This window comes from Acanthochromis polyacanthus, chromosome 16 (assembly GCF_021347895.1).
Source record: "Acanthochromis polyacanthus isolate Apoly-LR-REF ecotype Palm Island chromosome 16, KAUST_Apoly_ChrSc, whole genome shotgun sequence".
NCBI lineage: Eukaryota > Metazoa > Chordata > Actinopteri > Pomacentridae > Acanthochromis > Acanthochromis polyacanthus.
In genome coordinates, this window is record NC_067128.1 from 21,715,129 (window position 1) to 21,728,930 (window position 13,802).

General features: G+C 38.3%; 1 protein-coding gene across 2 annotated transcripts in view; it reads left to right on the forward strand.

Moving 5' to 3' along the window:
* lama2 (laminin, alpha 2) overlaps positions 1 to 13,802 on the forward strand; it is a 351,505-nt gene that overhangs the window by 316,126 nt on the left and 21,577 nt on the right. For both annotated transcript variants that reach the window (XM_051960749.1, XM_051960750.1), the window contains exons 54-58: positions 1,306 to 1,450; positions 1,594 to 1,732; positions 2,855 to 2,975; positions 6,481 to 6,636; positions 10,587 to 10,640. In XM_051960749.1, the coding sequence (XP_051816709.1) occupies positions 1,306 to 1,450; positions 1,594 to 1,732; positions 2,855 to 2,975; positions 6,481 to 6,636; positions 10,587 to 10,640 (615 nt within the window). The remainder of the gene's footprint in view (positions 1 to 1,305; positions 1,451 to 1,593; positions 1,733 to 2,854; positions 2,976 to 6,480; positions 6,637 to 10,586; positions 10,641 to 13,802) is intronic.

The window sequence follows — 13,802 nt, forward strand, 5'->3', positions numbered from 1 at the left end:
CTCTCTCTCCTAAATTTAATAATTAGAGAAGATTGTCAGGTACGCTCAATTTAGTTACTTTAGTATAATTTATAATCAAAAATAATTAAATTGTTTAATCATGAATTGATGCTGTGCCCCTGCTAATAATTGCTTAATAAAACGCTATATTGCATTTAAAGAGAAGTCTAATGAAATGATTATGATTCACCTATTCTGCATAGTGGTAAAAAGTTAAGTTGATTGTGTGCATTAAATCTAATGGTTCTTAAAGGTTACTTTAATCCAACTAGTTATTTAAACATTACCCCTGAGGTTAGTTATCCAAACCTCTAAAACGAACCTAGGAATATCAACAAGTGCCACAGTTTTAAGAGGAAAGCTGTCGTTAACAAACGTGGTCAATAAATCAATTCTACTACTTAGGTGGGCTGCTTAGTAAGAGAGTATTTATTGGAGTAAGAGGGGTAAGACGTTTGGAAGAAGACAGTTAGGACCTAGGCGAGTATTCCTCGACACCAGCTTAATTATTCTGCTGAAACCTGTTAGGTGGAATACTAATAGGCAGATAGAATCTGACCCTTTAAACGGAGAGCTGGTCCTGATTTAACCTGAGGAAAGGGTTAAAGAAGGCTATACTGACCGACAGCCTACACCCCTCAGCTGTTCTTGAAGTGTCCTGATATGTGTGCAGGGCTGCAGCTCCTACAGACACAAATTAGTTTACGGCTACATATTAGCACAACAAAACAACGTACCTGTAGTAACAGGATGAGGATAGAAAGTTTCTAAATCGGGTGACACATCAGCAGATTGCCGTTGCAACAAAGTATCAAACATAGGCCTAAATAAATAACTGCCTAAATGCGGGATAACAAGATATGGACTAGAACAGCTAAGAAAAGACACTCATTTTAGGAACATCACGTGGGTACTGGCCCGTACACAGATTATTGCAGGTTGTAGAGACCGTACGCTCAATTTGCTTACCCAGCTGTCCAGGAATGATATTAATAGTATTAGTTAGTATTTCGTGCGCAGGTTATACCTATTTCGTGGCCACAAATTAGTATTTCGTGCCAACGAATTAGTGTTTTGTGGGAACGAAGTAGTATTTCGTGCGCACGTTATAGCTATATCGTGGCCACAAATTATTTATTTTTTTACCATATCACCAGAGGGGCTCTGTATTATTTGGCACAGTTATTTAGTGTGCATATATAGAAGTGTTGGGATGTTTCCCATATACCTGATAAAAGCTGAACTGAAGTGACAGTGCGTAGGAGTTCTTCTCATTGTTTTCACCTCCCCATCTGCTCTCTGTAGAAAGACTTCATGTCCCTGGAGTTGTCAGAGGGTAAGGTGAAGGTGAGCTTTGACCTCGGCTCAGGAGCTGGCAGTGTCATATCACCTAACCGCCACAATGATGGACGCTGGAAATCTCTCACCGTGTCAAGAAACAAGAAACAAGGTACATACAACTCTAAAAGCAACAGAACGGTGGTCACTTACCAAGACTTATGAATGAATGGAGCTGTAAGTTAGAGGGGAGACTCACACAAGCTCTATCTATGTAGCTTGTCACCAATAGTGTCTCTTGAACTATTTCCACAGCCACGGTGACAATTGTAGACATCGACAGCAGTGCTGAGGAAAAGATTGTGGCCACATCTCAGGGTTCAGCTACTGGTCTGAACCTGAAGGAAAACCAAAAAATTTATTTTGGAGGGCTGCCAACGATTGGAAACTACAGGTACACAAACACTGCTGTAATGTATCTCCATGCATCTATCACATTTAGACAATCTCTCACAGACAACAAGGTTCATTTTATAAAAGGTCATAACGTGTTCTGTAGGTGTGATATACATTGTTTCTCATTCAAAGTATAGGAAGGATCTTTAATATTGAAGATAAAAAAGATTGTATTTGTAATGATTCTACTTATGTCATCACAGCAAAAAAAGCTTTGACATGCCAATGTGATTAAAGCTGTCTATTGATTTAACTGTGTAGCCTCTTCACGAAAAAACTCTTGTTGCACCTTGTCTGTCAGTAAGCCAATTTATGTGTGAGTCAGCTGAGTAGAAAAAATAGTTCAGTCAACCAATGGGTTGATAATGGTTTTGTGAAATGTGCTAATGCTTTAATATCATGTTTTGTTTTAACAGCATGACAGCCAGGTAAATAATGAAATGAATAAATAATTTTCATATTGAGAAATACTATAAAAATTGCTGATCACTGCATGAGGCTAGCCATGCTGATACTGCTGTACGGCCCACAGAGAGTGTGGATGTGTGAATGTTTGTTTCTTAGCTTGTCCCTGCAGGCTTCTGCTTCCCCGCCTGGCAGCTGGAAAGCACCTTTGCTATGCTTTCATTAATCTGAATTTGATGTTTGTTCACCGATATTTAGCTGGAGTGACTCTACTTTATGCATATTATTGTCATGAACATACACAAAATGTATTTTAGATGCGGATCAAAATGTTGCCCTACAAACAGTTTTGTCAGAGCTGCAAAAAGTAAAGCCTTAACACAGTGTATTATGTTGCTAATAATATTTTTTAACATGGGCAAGTCCTATTTTTCCTTCCCTCTTGAATAATAATGCAACCTTGACACAACTTGTTGTCACTAATACAACAAATCCCAATTATTAACATGGACAAACAACATATTCAGATTAAATTTGTTGGTGACGTCCAGGCATCACTCTCGCTTCTGGATACATGATGCAATAGTTTCACTGCTGCAGTAATTCACCAATTTTTATGACGCTCCACTGCTGAGGACAAGAAAGTGCATTGAATTTGGATTTTTTTTTTAAGCTCTAAAAACTCTTAACTGAAATAATCATAACTTCTTTATAGGTCAGAGGTCACGCTGAAGAGATATGCTGGCTGTCTTCGTGATATTGAAATTTCCAGAACTCCGTACAATCTCCTGAGCAGCTCAGATTACACCGGAGTCACAAAAGGTTGTTATGTAGAGGTAAGATTGTTCACTTAAATGTAGGCTTAGATTTATAGAATGTAGCGTTGCGGATTCTGTACTGTATGTGTGAACTTAATCATCTAGGTACAGTTTTTGCATTTTCGAGGTTAGTTGTGTGTGTGTGTGTGTGTGTGTGTGTGTGTGTGTGTGTGTGTGTGTGTGTGTGTGTGTGTGTGTGTGTGTGTGTGTGTGTGTTGAATATGTGCAGTATGTGAAATGGACATGACATACACAATATGACATTTTTAAAAAGCCTTGACATGTATTAATTGCACAACCTCCTCCTCGTGTTCATCCATTCTTGACCCTGCCTCTACTTTATTTAATTCAGTGTCTCTCTTTCACTCATATTTGCCATTCACTTGGTCTTCTTTGTATAGTTTTATTCAGGAAAGTGATTTTCTGGAAATAATGCAATATAACGACAGAAAGGTCATAAATACAAAGGCCAGTCTAAGCTGTTCAAGTTGTTCACACTCATCCCACGCACACAATTTATCTATAAATCATTGCAGCCCTAATATATAGACTCTTCTTCAATGGCTTTTTATGTCTGCATCATTCAAGTGTGTTTCAATCACACATGCACTTGTGCTGAATCTAGTGTGGAGCTTTCAAACCCCATAGAAGGTATTCAACATCATTTCTATACACTGCTGCCTTTCATAGAAACAAAAAACGCAGCCCTGCTCACATAGTGTATAAAGAGTGTATGAAAGATGATAAAGCCACGACATCCAGTTTTATTCAGTGAAGGTCGTTCTTTTGCTTCTATGTGTGTGCATGTGTGACATTGCATGTGTACACAGTGACATTAAGGGGACCAGCCTTCCTTTTGGAGGCACAAAGCTACTTCTCATAACATAAATATTTAGATTTTACGATAAAAACTTGATTTAACGTTAGTCAAAAAATTGGATTAAGCTTATCGTTATTTCACTAAAATTCAACCAGGCCCATCTTTCTGTCGTTTCCCCTGTCATTATTAACGATGGTAGTGTCTACAGATACGGACCCGTACCCGTAGCCTGTGGCCTACGGATACGGCACTTTCCATTTGCCAGACAAATACGGACCCGTACGCGAGTCTCGCGAGTCAAGAAGCTGCTAACCACTGCAAACTGTTGAAAGGTAAGCAAAGGTTAGGGTTAGCGTTAGGGTTAGGTTTAGGGTCCGTACCTGTCGTACTGATGCTACAGGTCCGTACCTCTAGCGTCTACCAGGAGTCACGTGACCAGATCTCGCGTATCTGATTGGCAAATGGAAAGTGCCGTATCCGTAGGCCACAGGCTACGGGTACGGGTCCGTACCTCTAGCAACTACCATTAATGATAGATAAAATTGTAGGCTGGGGGGACATGGAGCTTTTTAGGCTTATTGTCAGAGCGGATTCTTTGGTACTGTTAATGAGGAAAAAACACTCGGAGACAAGGATGACCCAGAGTCAAAATATTCATTTAAGAATATTTAGTAAAAACGCATTGGATAGTACAGAAAATACATGCATGCAGACTCCATGTTGATCTAGCTGGCATCAGACTGACTTAAACTAAGACAATATTCCTCTGCATGCAGCTGTTCACAACAAAGAGCGAATTCTAAACTATTACATGAGTTTTTAACTAAGAAGCTGTTGTCTTCTGATTGGTTCACACTGCCGGATGTCTTCAGTCTTCGTCCAACCACAGCCGTCTTCACCCTGTATTGAGAGTACTTTGCATGTGTGTGTATGTGTCTGCCTGAGGTGTGACTTCCTGTGACTTTTACACAGACTACAACTCTGCTCTCTGCAGACAACAGGTCTGAGCTTCTTGCTCAATTTATGCTGAGCTTTGAGTTTTATTAATTCAGCTTATTAAATTTATATTTCATAATAATACAACAATATCAATAATTTAATTATTTGTATAAGGCAGATTAATCTGATTTTATCCCTATTTTAATCTAGGATCCTCATAGGTTAATATAAGATTTCTATGCCTGTCCCCAATTTACTGTTAATTTAAGACATTGTTGATTACATTTTAAGTATTTTTCTTATGAACATTATATTTTAATCTTAATTCCCCAATATTGTTTTATGGTTTAACACTTTAACTTTTATTCTTGTTTAAACATCTAGCTGTTGTTTGAACCTTTTGCCCTGTCTCTGTCCTCTGTGAGTACGTGACAAGTTGCACATCTCTGTAACCGCAGACCCCCCTCTTTCTTCCAGGTATTGCATAGTTTTAACGGATGTTCTTTATTTTTAATTTAAAACTGTCACCTGTCCACACTAAACTGCCATCCTAGATGCTATTCTTATTTCAGTTTGTTAGTTTTGAAGCGAGGGGGAGAGTTTTCCCCTCAGCTCTTTGAAAGGTCAGTTGTAACCACAAGCCTTTAGTCAAGTGGAGCATCAAGCATTTACCTTAAACACACTTTCCTTTAAGTTAGATGTTGAAACCTGCACAACCTGCTTAGATCAACACTTTTCCAGGTTATGAGCTAGAACTCAAACATGCATTCATAAGCACTTTATTACATTTGATTATAGGGTTAATACAAGTTGCAAACACACATAATATGATCAACGAAGGTTAATGATGAATATAATAAGTAAAAGAGTAATTAAATGATGATTGTAAGTAATGAATAAAAGTAATAACATGATGATCATAAGTAATAAGCAAAAGTGATTAATATGATGATTGTAAGTAAAAGTGATAAAATGATGATCGTAAGCAATAAGTAAAAAGTAATTAAAATGATGATTATAAGTGATAAGTAAAAAAGTAATAAAATGATGATTGTAATTGATAAGCAAAAGAGTAATTAAAATGATTATAAGTAATAAGCAGAAAGCAATAAAAACATGATAGTTTAATAGATATGAAAAAATGAATATTCCCCACATTATGGAAGTGGACAAGCCAGAAAAATTGAGAACCACTGAGTTAGTTAAAAAATGTAAAAGTGCAAAAACGTTTCTTTAGGATTAGGCATTGTTTTGGTGATGGTTAAGGTTAGGGTAAGGGTTAGGGGCTAGATATGAATGGGAGTCAATGGTAAGTCCCCACAATGATAGAAAGACAAGTGTGTGTGTGTGTGTGTGAGAGAGAGAGAGAGAGACAGAGAGACAGAGAGAGAGAGACAGAGAGACAGAGAGACAGAGACAGAGAAAGAAATGAGTATGCTTTAACCCTTTGATGCACAACATGGGTCATAGATACCCTTTTTCCATTGAATATGGGTCTCTTTTAACCCATGTTGTGCATCAAAGTGTTAACTAAAATATCAGAGGTTTAACCAAACTCAGCTTCATGTTTTTTTTCTGTTCTTGTACTTTTCAAGCCACTTGTTTACTTTTTTATCTATAGTTTATGTGTTTAGATGGTGGACTCGTATTCACTGACATACACTGAAATATGTTAAGTCTCTCCTTTGTGAGATTAATAAAGTCTATCTTATCTTATCTTATCCAACTATTTCTTCTCTACCTTATTTCTTCTCTACCTTACAGAATCTGTACACGGTCAGTTTTTCTAAGCCAGGATACATGGAACTGGGAGGCCTTTCATTGGATGTTGGCACTGAGATCAGCTTGTCCTTCAGCACCCTAGCAGACACTGGGACCATACTTTTGGCAGTAGGTGGAGCTTCACCCATCAGCCAGCAGGTTATTTGTCCTTTGTTCTGTTCATTTAAAACTACTGTTGTAATTCTAAGCAAGGTTTAAATATATAACTTTCTAAACTTTAAAGCTGCTGTCCGGAGTTTCCGTTTGTTTTTAATTTATGTATCATTTTTTAACAAAGCTTAAATGTGTTAGTCTAGTTCGATACTATAATATAAAGTTAGTATAACGCGATATGAAAATTTATTCCTGAGCTCCGCCTTCCTCTCATTGACCCCCATGTTATTCCAAAAAGCGCCGGTCGCTGCCGACCAATCAAGTTCGAGCTTCAGCTTTGTCATGCTGTCAATCAATGGTTACGCGCACAGCAAGCAAGCCCATGCAGAGGTGGGCAAGCTCCACATTACGCAACCGCGCGCACATTTGTTTTGCTTGTGGAGGAGAGAGCATCAGGGATCAGCAACTTCCAGAAAAGTTACCAATCCCACGGCTTGTCAGGCCAAGAGACTGCAGGACGTTTTTTGGCTCGGGGTGCTCCCCGACCACGGCCTCCATAGCCCGCCTGACGGCTTCGTTTAGATGCCCGACCTCTGGAGGAAGATGTTGGGGCGTCTGGGACATACTCTTCGTCAGAGGAGTCATGCAATTCTGAACTCTAGATAGAAATAAATAAACAATGTAACACATATACACGCGTACACACGTGGACAAAATTGTTGGTACCCCTCAGTTAAAGAAGGAAAAACCCACAATTCTCACTGAAATCACTTGAAACTCACAAAAGTAACAATAAATAAAAATTTATTGAAAATTAAATAATCAAAATCAGCCATCACTTTGAATTGTTGATTAACATAATTATTTAAAAAAACAAACTAATGAAATAGGGCTGGACAAAAATGATGGTACCCATAACTTAATATTTTGTTGCACAACCTTTTGAGGCAATCACTGCAATTAAACGATTTCTGTATTTGTCAATGAGCGTTCTGCAGCTGTCAACAGGTATTTTGGCCCACTCCTCATGAGCAAACAGCTCCAGTTGTCTCAGGTTTGATGGGTGTCTTCTCCAAATGGCATGTTTCAGCTCCTTCCACATATGTTCAATGGGATTCAGATCTGGGCTCATAGAAGGCCACTTTAGAATAGTCCAACGCTTTTCTCTCAGCCATTCTTGGGTGTTTTTGGCTGTGTGTTTTGGATCGTTGTCCTGTTGGAAGACCCATGACCTGCGACTGAGACCAAGCTTTCTGACACTAGGCAGCACATTTCTCTCCAGAATGCCTTGATAGTCTTCAGATTTCATCGTACCTTGCACACTTTCAAGACACCCTGTGCCAGATGCAGCAAAGCAGCCCCAAAACATTACTGAGCCTCCTCCATGTTTCACCGTAGGGACAGTGTTTTTTTCTTCGTATGCTTGGTTTTTGAGTCTATGAACATAGAGTTGATGTGCCTTACCAAAAAGCTCCAGTTTGGTCTCATCTGTCCAAAGGACATTCTCCCAGAAGCTTTGTGGCTTGTCAACATGCATTTTTGCAAATTCCAGTCTCGCTTTTTTATGAGTTTTTTTCAGCAGTGGTGTCCTCCTTGGTCGTCTCCCATGAAGTCCACTTTGGCTCAAACAACGACGAATGGTGCGATCTGACACTGATGTACCTTGGCCTTGGAGTTCACCTTTAATTTCTTTGGAGGTTGCTCTGGGCTCTTTGGATACAATTCCAACGATCCGTCTCTTCAATTTGTCATCAATTTTCCTCTTGCGGCCACATCCAGGGAGGTTGGCTACTGTCCCGTGGGTCTTGAACTTCTGAATAATATGAGCCACTGTTGTCACAGGAACTTCAAGCTGTTTAGAGATGGTCTTATAGCCTTTACCTTTAAGATGTTTGTCTATAATTTTTTTTCGGATGTCCTGGGACAATTCTCTCCTTCGCTTTCTGTTGTCCATGTTCAGTGTGGTACACACCTTTTCACCAAACAGCAGGGTGACTACTTGTCTCCCTTTAAATAGGCAGACTGACTGATTATGAGTTTGGAAACACCTGTGATGTCAATTAAATGACACACCTGAGTTAACACACCTGTCACTCTGGTCAAATAGTTTTCAATCTTTTATAGAGGTACCATCATTTTTGTCCAGGCCTGTTTCATTAGTTTGTTTTTTAAATAATTATGTTAATCAACAATTCAAAAGTAATGGCTGTTTTTGATTATTTAATTTTCAATAAATTTTTATTTATTGTTACTTTTGTGAGTTTCAAGTGATTTCAGTGAGAATTGTGGGTTTTTCCTTCTTTAACTGAGGGGTACCAACAATTTTGTCCACGTGTGTAAATGCACTAAGTTTGATAAACAACGTCATCGACAGGGATACACGAGTGTAATCACATATTGAAACTTTACTCGTTTGTCCTAGCAGATTCATGTTATTTTGGTATTAGGACAAGTTAGACTCAATACAGCATTCTAACGTAATTCCTTTATTATTTACTAAATGTACCAAATGTAGAAGAGTGGAAAACAGCAAAACAGGCAAGATGCTGCAGCACTCCGGGCACTTCTCTCATGTACTGCGCGTGTGCACAAACAAAGGGGCGAAATCAGAGGGAGGCAGGGGGGACCAACAGTGTTTCGGGAGACGCTGCGATTCAAACTCCGGACAGCAGCTTTAAGGCTGGTAAGAAATAATTGTATGAAGTATCCTAAAGGAAAAAAAATGTGGAATTTGACACACAGGACAAATCTATTTCATTGAAATCTGCATACTATATTTTCTTCATTATTAATCTATTATGAAAACCTTTGATTCTATATTTGTTGCACTGCTTTACTCAGGTGAACATCAGTGTGATGCTAGAAGACCTTCATGTTACACTATACCTAAATGAAACTGTATGTGGAACAGTTTAACACAGTTTTTAATTTCCCTATAATTCACAATACCATTTTCCCACAAAATTTCTTGGAAAGTATTACAAAGGTTTGCATCCCCAAATTACTGTTATACCATGTTATGTGTAGAATAGAATAGAAATGGAATAATAGATAGAGCTCTTTTAGATAGAGCTCTTTATTGTCCTGAAGGAAATTTGTTTTCACAAGCTGTCATGTCACAACATCATAACATACATACAAAGACAAAATTCACAATATTCAAAATATGACACACAAAAATAAAGTTCAAGTTCAGTGCGGTGGCTTATTGAGGATGACGATAGCTGATGGAACAAAACTTCTGTTGTAACGGACATAATGCATAATAGTACTTTATTAATCCCAGAGGGGAAGTTTGTGTACTCAAAAAAATATGCAGACTAACTCCACAACTCTACGCTGGAAATATGAAAATTATAGTATATGTTTGGGCTTTATATTGTACTTATATAGACATGTCACAAATCGATCTGCATTACCGTTCAAAAATTTGGGATCAATTATAAATGTCCTTATTTTTGAAAGAAAAGCAGTTCTTTTTCAATCAAGATAACATTAAATGAATCAGAAATACAGTCTAGACATTGTTAATGTAGTAAATGACCACATTAACAGCCATCACTCCTGTGTTCTAATGGTACATTGTGTTCGTTAATCGTGTTGAAAGGCTAATTAATGATTAGAAAACCCTTGTGCAATTATGTTAGCGCATGAATGAAAGTGTGAGTTTTCATGGAAAACATGAAATTATCTGGATGACATCAAACTTTTGAGCAGTAGTGTAACCATTAAAGAATTTGTGTTTGATATAATACCTATATAATCTTTACTTGCTGTATGTAGCAGCAAATATGTATTGTTAATAACATGCCTTTAATCAGTGTCAAATTGTTTGGCTCCAAGAAAAACTCTACCACTGAATCTTAGTTGATAGATCTTTTCTAGAAAATTTCCCAACAATAAGCAGTTACATATTATTCTCCTTCAGGAAAATATTCAGAAACTAATGGACTTATAATTATTATCTCATGTTTGTTAAAATCTTTCCACCACAGGCCCACAGCACAAACATGTTCAGCTCCAAGAGGAGACGAAGACAGTCAGGAGAGGTGGGTTCAGCTCACGCTAATGTATGGCAAAATACTCTCCCCTTTCCATAAGTGAATGACAGATGCATAAGTGCATATTAATGAGATTTGCTTTTATTGGCAACATGGATAATCGGATTGTGTTTTGTCCAAAAACACACTCATCGTAATTCCCATTTGCAGATATGCAAAGACACGTACGCTGTAGTAGCACTAGTAGCTGTCTATTGTATAACTTTTAGCTGACTATGGCAACACACACATGCATGCCCACAAGCACCTTTTCTCTAAGTGAATTAAGTTTCCATGAGTGCATATTAATGAGATTTGACTCTGTTGGCAACTATGCTGATTAGATTGTCTCACGGCTAAAAACACTCTTGTTTTCGCACGCACACACACATACACGCATGCAGGCCCGCAATATACTGATACTACACTTTGTCAGCTGAGTCATTGCTCAAAAAATTAATCCATTGTTCTGTCTCTCTTGAAAACACCATGAGTAGCATGTTGTATTTACAGCCATATAAATGTGTGTGTACATGCATATGTGAATGTGTATTTCAATGTTGGATATGTGAGTTCATGCCTGCATCTGTGTGTGTGCAGTTGTGTGTCTCATTGGGTATGAGGACATTGCTCACATGAATGCAAAATTGAAAGTGTGTCTATGTTTACGTGAGTGTAAGTGAGAGAGGACAGAGGGTTACCTCTGGCTTATCCATCATCACTGGTTGTTGGGCGCATAAATCTATTTTTACTAACTATGCAGGCAGGCAGGGTGTGTGTGTGTGTGTGTGTGTGTGTGTGTGTGTGTGTGTGTGTGTGTGTGTGTGTGTGTGTGTGTGTGTGTGTGTGTGTGTGTGTGTGTGTGGAGAAAGGTTAAGCGAGGTTAAAAACACCATCAACTCAACTTGGCCCTGACTAATGGCTGTTTCAGGAAGGGACAGAGACGGAAGGAGAGCGAAGGGGACTGGAGAGAAAGGATGGAGAAATAGAGGTGGGAGATTTTAGAGGTGAAAGGAAGGATAGAGAAGAAAGAACAAAGCTACTGAGAAATGATAACAGAGGGAGGATAACATAGGAAAAAGGGAGAAATGAAAAGATTGCAAGAGTTGCCAGGAAATAGAAATGAGCGGATGGACACAAAGCAGAAAAATGGAGAGAAAGCTCGGTAGAGGCTTAAAGCAGAAACAAAAAAACTGAATCGTTCACAAGATGCAAGATATTTACCACAAATGGTGAAGATGATTAGCAAAGTGAAGGGACATCCATGATGGTGAATAGAGGAGTTGCTCATACTCCCTGTTTTTGCACCTGTTTTTCTTTTTGTTCAGATTGAAATTAAGATCATTTTGTAAATATGTAAAAGCTGCTGTAACTACATTACTTTCTGAAGCAGATGGAAATACTTGTAGCTCCTATGCACAAGCTTGAGTTACAATTTTTACATTTAGTAGACATTTATTTGAATGCCATGCTTGATCCTAAAATTAAATTTGACTTGTTTAAACAACCTTTGCATTCTGAGTAGAATACATCGCTATGTACCTTTCCACACAGGTTAACCGCTCCATGTTGAATGATCTCATGTTTGGTCTGTAAAATGAGTACTGAAAATAGAAATTGGGAAAACATCTATTACAGTTTCCAAGTTCCAAATTCACACCACTGTCCAGGCACTGTACAGGCAGTCAGATCATTTCAGTGCAGTCAAGTGTACTTCATTTCAAGACAGAATTTATTTATAGTTTGTGCTACTGTTCAAAAGTTTGGGGTCATTTAGAAATGTCCTTATTTTTGAAAGAAAAACAGTTTCTTTCAACAAAAACAACATTAAATTAATCAGAAATGCAGCCTAATGTGGTAAATGATTATTCTAGCTGGAAACAACTGATTTTTAATGGAATATCTACATAGGGGTACAGAGGCCCATTTTCAGCAGCCATCACTCCTGTGTTCTAGTCTAATTGATGGCAAAAGTGCTAACCACTACGCCACTGTGCAGCCCCAGATAGCAAATCAAGAACAGGTAATCAACACATAAGACCTGCAGAGAGAACAAAACACAAACTATGGGAGAGAAAAGACACAAAATTAGTAACATGCAATGATGGCATATGAATGTATATATATATAGCGAGAAACAGGAGAGTAGGAGAGAGGTGCTCAGTGTATCATGGAAAGTCGCCGAGCATCCAAGAGAGAGGATGTCTGCCTCCTGAACTCAAACTGAGAACATATTCCATCACAGAGGAGCCTGATAACTGAAGGCTCTGCCTTCTGTTCTGCTGCTGGAAACTCTGGGAACCACAGGTAAATAGGTAAACCTCTGGGAGCTAACTGCTCTGCGAGGATGATACGGAGCTTTAAGAGAGCCAATGAAGAGAAGCTTATACAGGAGAAATATGATCTGTCTTACTCGTTCCTGTGCAAACTCTGACTGCAGCATTTTTGTTCAGCTAAAGTTTTTTTTTTCATTGCATTATTGGTGAAAATAAGGAATTCCAATAGTCCAACCTCTGAAGGAATAGGGCTTTTTTGCATCACTCTGGCACAGAATGTTCCTAGTCTTGACAATTTTGTGACTTTGATGTGTGAGTTAAAAGACATTAACAAACATGATGAAAAATAGCATTCTCTGCTTGGTCAGAACACTTGTATGTGGTTAAATGGTGGGGGGTTGTTTGGTTTGAGTATTCAATTTTGGGAAAATTGGTAAAAGTGAAATAAAAAACAATTCTGTCAGAAAAAAGTACCGGTAGTTATTGGATGAAACTCCAGTTCTGTGAGGTGGTGCACAGCCCTCTAACAGACTTTACTGTTGTTTTTGTGGGGTGGCCCAGCTTTATTCTGTGGTGGCCACCCCTAGCTCACAACTAGCAGACTAAAATTCAAGGATATTTAGTATTCACATTACAGAAACAGAAGCCAAAGAACTTTTTAGATCAGCTATTAAACATGTAGTGTATATATCTGTTGTTTAGTCGTCAGTTCATGAAGTTGTCCCAGTTCTAGTTATCATTGCTGTTTCTCATGGTTCCTATTTCTGCCAAAAAAATGCAATTATAATTCACTAAAGTAAGGTTGCTATTTGTGCTAACATTTTTATAATTATGATATTAGATTCCACCACACATGCTACAGAAACATCTTTAGCATAGGCTATTTGTGCTCCAC